This window comes from Oncorhynchus tshawytscha, linkage group LG10 (genome assembly GCF_018296145.1).
Source record: "Oncorhynchus tshawytscha isolate Ot180627B linkage group LG10, Otsh_v2.0, whole genome shotgun sequence".
NCBI classification, from domain to species: Eukaryota; Metazoa; Chordata; class Actinopteri; order Salmoniformes; family Salmonidae; genus Oncorhynchus; species Oncorhynchus tshawytscha.
In genome coordinates this window covers 81,701,496-81,706,612 of record NC_056438.1, presented here as the reverse complement: position 1 = coordinate 81,706,612, position 5,117 = coordinate 81,701,496, and the positions used below count along the sequence as shown (strand labels likewise).

At 45.1% G+C, this 5,117-nt stretch overlaps 1 protein-coding gene across 1 annotated transcript in view; it reads right to left on the bottom strand.

The window, feature by feature from the left end:
* LOC112236738 (piezo-type mechanosensitive ion channel component 2-like) overlaps window positions 1-4,903 on the bottom strand; it is a 207,640-nt gene extending 202,737 nt beyond the window's left edge. The window contains 2 exon segments of the mRNA XM_042329609.1: window positions 4,055-4,196; window positions 4,865-4,903. Coding sequence (XP_042185543.1) covers window positions 4,055-4,196; window positions 4,865-4,903 — 181 coding nt within the window.
* Window positions 4,904-5,117: the final 214 nt, after the last annotated feature.

Below are 5,117 nucleotides of genomic sequence, written 5' to 3'. Positions count from 1 at the left end.
GTAACACCCTGTATATAGCCTCCACATTGACTCTGTACCTGTACCACCTGTATATAGCCTCAACACTGACTCTGTACCAGTACCCCTGTATATAGCCTCCACACTGACTATGTACCTGTACCACCTGTATATAGCCTCCACACTGACTCTGTACCAGTACCCCCTGTATATAGCCTCCACATTGACTCTGTACCGTACACACCCTGTATATAGCCTCCACATTGACTCTGTACCAGTACCCCCTGTATATAGTCTCCACATTGACTCTGTACCGGTACCCCCTGTATATAGCCTCCACATTGACTCTGTACTTTGTACCCCCTGTATATAGCCTCCACATTGACTCTGTACCGGTACCCCCTGTATATAGCCTCCACATTGACTCTGTACCGTAATACCCTGTATATAGCCTCCACATTGACTCTGTACCATAACACCCTGTATATAGCCTCCACATTGACTCTGTACCAGTACCCCCTGTATATAGCCTCCACATTGACTCTGTACCGGTACACCCTGTATATAGCCTCCACATTGACTCTGTACCAGTACCCCCTGTATATAGTCTCCACATTGACTCTGTACAGTAACACCCTGTACTCCAGCCACTTTAATAATGGGAATTGATGGGAAATGATGTAAATATATAAACAATGCTACCTTATATAATGTTACTTACCCTACATTATTCATCTCATATGCATACGTATATACTGTACTCTATATCATCGACTGCATCCTTATGTAATACATGTATCACTAGCCACTTTAACTATGCCACTTTGTTTACATACTCATCTCATATGTATATACTGTACTCGATATCAGCTACTGTATCTTGCCTATGCTGCTCTGTACCATCACTCATTCAAATATCCTTATGTACATATTCTTTATCCCCTTACACTGTGTATAAGACAGTAGTTTTGGAATTGTTAGTTAGATTACTTGTTGGTTATTACTGCATTGTCGGAACTAGAAGCACAAGCATTTCGCTACACTCGCATTAACATCTGCTAACCATGTGTATGTGACAAATAAAATTTGATTTGATTTGATTTGTATATAGCCTCCACATTGACTCTGTACCGGTACCCCCTGTATATAGCCTCCACATTGAATCTGTACCGGTACCCCCTGTATATAGCCTCCACATTGACTCTGTACCGGTACCCCCTGTATATAGCCTCCACATTGACTCTGTACCATAACACCCTGTATATAGTCTCCACATTGACTCTGTACAGTAACACCCTGTATATAGCCTCCACATTGACTCTGTACCAGTACCCCCTGTATATAGCCTCCACATTGACTCTGTACCGTAACACCCTGTATATAGCCTCCACATTGACTCTGTACTGGTACCCCCTGTATATAGCCTCCACATTGACTCTGTACCGGTACCCCCTGTATATAGCCTCCACATTGACTCTGTACCGTAACACCCTGTATATAGCCTCCACATTGACTCTGTACCGTAACACCCTGTATATAGCCTCCACATTGACTCTGTACCGGTACCCCCTGTATACAGCCTGCACATTGACTCTGTACCGTAACACCCTGTATATAGCCTCCACATTGACTCTGTACCGTAAAACCCTGTATATAGCCTCCACATTGACTCTGTACCGGTACCCCCTGTATACAGCCTGCACATTGACTCTGTCCCGTAACACCCTGTATATAGCCTCCACATTGACTCTGTACCGTAATACCCTGTATATAGCCTCCACGTTGACTCTGTACCGGTACACCCTGTATATAGTCTCCACATTGACTCTGTACCGTAACACCCTGTATATAGCCTCCACATTGACTCTGTACCGTAACACCCTGTATATAGCCTCCACATTGACTCTGTACCGTAACACCCTGTATATAGCCTCCACATTGACTCTGTACCGTAACACCCTGTAAAAAGCCACCACATTATTTAAAAAAAAATATATATATTTTCATAAAAACTGCATTGTTGGTTAAGGGCTTGTAAGTCAGCATTTCACAGTAATGTTTACACCTGTGTTAGTCAGCAAATGTGACAAATAAAATTTGAATTGTACAACAACAACAAAAAGTGTCCATCGGAACAGACTTCCTGACAGTAACAAGACCACAGTCTCAAACGGTTCCACTTCTGCCATTAAATATAATGCATCCTTACTGGGAACACTTTGGACTTTACTACGCTACAGCACCATACCCATATCGCTGGTCTGGTGCGCGTGTGTGTGTGTGTGTGTGCGTGTGTGTGTGTGTGTGCGTGCGTGTGTGTGTGTGTGCGTGTGTGTGTGTGTGCGTGCGTGTGTGTGTGAGGCACTACCACTGAGCAGCAACAGTGGATCATCATAAACTGCTAATACTGCCTACCAACAACCTATCTCCGAGCCAGCCTCATCAAATACTACCTACCAACATCTCTCCTAGCCAGCCTTATCAAATACTACCTACCAACATATCTACTAGCCAGCATTATGAAACACTACCTACCAAAAATATATAAAATCCAGCATTATCAAATACCACCTACCAAAATATCTAAAAGCCAGCATTTCTCCTAGCCAGCATTATCAAATACTACTTACCAAAATCTCTCCTAGGGTTTTTCTTTATTTTTACATTACATATTTTCCACATTGTAGAATAATAGTGAAGATATCAAAACTATTAAATAACAAATATGGAATCATGTAGTAACCAAAAAAGTGTTAAACAAATCAAAATATATTTTATGTTTTAGATTCTTCAAAGTAGTCACCCTTTGCCTTGATGACAGCTTTGCACACTCTTAGCATTCTCTCAACCAGCTTCATGAGGTCGTCACCTGGAATGCATTCCAATTCAAGGTGTGCCTTGTTAATTTGTATAATTTGTTTCCTTCTTAATGCGTTTGAGCAAATCATTTGTGTTGTGACAAGGCCTAGGGGTGGTATACAGAAGATAGCCCTATTTGGTAAAAGACCAAATCCATATTATGGCAAGAACAGCTCAAATAAGCAAAGAGAAACGACAGTCCATCATTACTTTAAGACATGAAGGTCAGTCAATCCGGAAAATGTCAAGAACTTTGAAAGTTTCTTCAAGTGCAGTCGCAAAAACCATCAAGCACTATGATGAAACTGGCTCTCATCATCCGGCTTTCTCTCTGCAGAGGATAAGTTCATTAGAGTTACCAGCACCACAGAAACTGCAGCCCAAATAAATGCTTCACAGAGTTCAAGTAACAGACACATCTCAACATTACATGTTCAGAGGAGACTGGGTGAATCAGGCCTTCATGGTGTAATTGCTTCAGATGGGATGGTGTATCGCTGCAGAATGCTGTGGTAGTAGCCATGCTGTTTAAGTGTGCCTTGAATTCTAAATAAATCACTGACAGTGTCACCAGCAAAGCACACTGGAGGTGTGTTGGGTCATTGTCCTATTTGCCCAAGAAGGAAAGAACCTCATCTCAAAAACGGAATGGATTCAGCAGAGGCGCCTAACCCAGCAAGAGGAGTGTATGGAGGAAATCTGATATCTTCTCCACCAGCCTATCCCTTCTCCTCCGATGCCAGGTATCCTAACCCAGCAAGAGGAGTGTATGGAGGAAATCTGATATCTTCTCCGCCAGCCTATCCCTTCTCCTCCGATGCCAGGTATCCTAACCCAGCAAGAGGAGTGTATGGAGGAAATCTGATATCTTCTCCACCAGCCTATCCCTTCTCCTCCGATGCCAGGTATCCTAACCCAGCAAGAGGAGTGTATGGAGGAAATCTGATATCTTCTCCACCAGCCTATCCCTTCTCCTCCGATGCCAGGTATCCTAACCCAGCAAGAGGAGTGTATGGAGGAAATCTGATATCTTCTCCGCCAGCCTAGCCCTACTCCTCCGATGCCAGGTATCGTAACCCATAGCCCTCCTTCGTTCATATCCATGACTGGAAAATATGACGGTTCACCTGGGCAATGTCAGGGATTTCTAATGCAATGCAGCAAATACATTGAGCACAACCCCCACTAACTTCGCCACCGACAAGAGCAGGGTGGATTTTGTTGTGTCTCTACTCACAGGCAAAGCCCTGGATTGGGCCACCGCCATATGGACTGCCTACAGCACAGAACTCAGATCCGAGACCCGTTTCCACACCCTCTTCAAAGAGGTATTCGATCACTCTCCCTCTGGTCTTCCTATAGGAGACCTCCTCATAGAACTTCAACAAGGACGCAATTCAGCCGCCGACTATGCCCTCGAGTTCCGCACCGTGGCTGCAGGGAGTGGATGGAATGAGCCTGCTTTACTAACAGTCTACCGACGAGACGAGAGCTCAACAGGGAAGTTCAGGCGGAGCTGGCTTGTAGACCTTCAGGATTTAAATCAATACATTCATATGTCCATCTCCGCAGACCGCCGAAGAACTCTTCCACCCAGGAACCCGAAAAGTTTTTTTTCCCATGATTCCGTCACCCTGTCCGAGTCTTCCAGAGCCCATGCAGTTGGGCCGTGCTCCTCTCCCGTGTATTGAACATCAAAGGCAGATCCAAGAAGGGCTCTGCCTATACCGTGGAGGGAAAGATCATCTACTCAGCCATTGCCCTGTTCGCCCCCCCACGGAGAGATGAGAAGGGTCCCTCCGCTGCCATGCAGGTAGGGGTGTCCTTATTTCTAAATATCTCCCAGAAGCAATTCTCCATCCCAGTATTGATAACCATGAAGGGGGTTACTAAGTATGTAGAGGGATTGATAGATTCGGGAGCAGCAGGTCATTTTATTGATCCCCAGCGAGTACAAGAGCTTGACATTGATCTAACACCTGTCATCCCTCCCTTAAGGATTAACACCCTGGACTGGCAGCCATTGGGCACGGGGTTCATCACGCACCTGACACAGAGCATCACCCTCCAGACCGGAGTCTTCCATACCGAAACCATTCAACTCATGGAACTCTCATCCCCTAAACAGCCACTCATCCTCGGACACCCCTGGCTTTGTCGTCACGACCCTGCCATCTCGTGGCGACAAGGTGAACTACTGTCCTGGTCTTTTACCTGCTTCACCAGTTGTCTCAGCCTACCATTGCAGTGCCACCCACCATACCATCTGAATACGCCCAGTATAGAAATGTCTTCCGAAA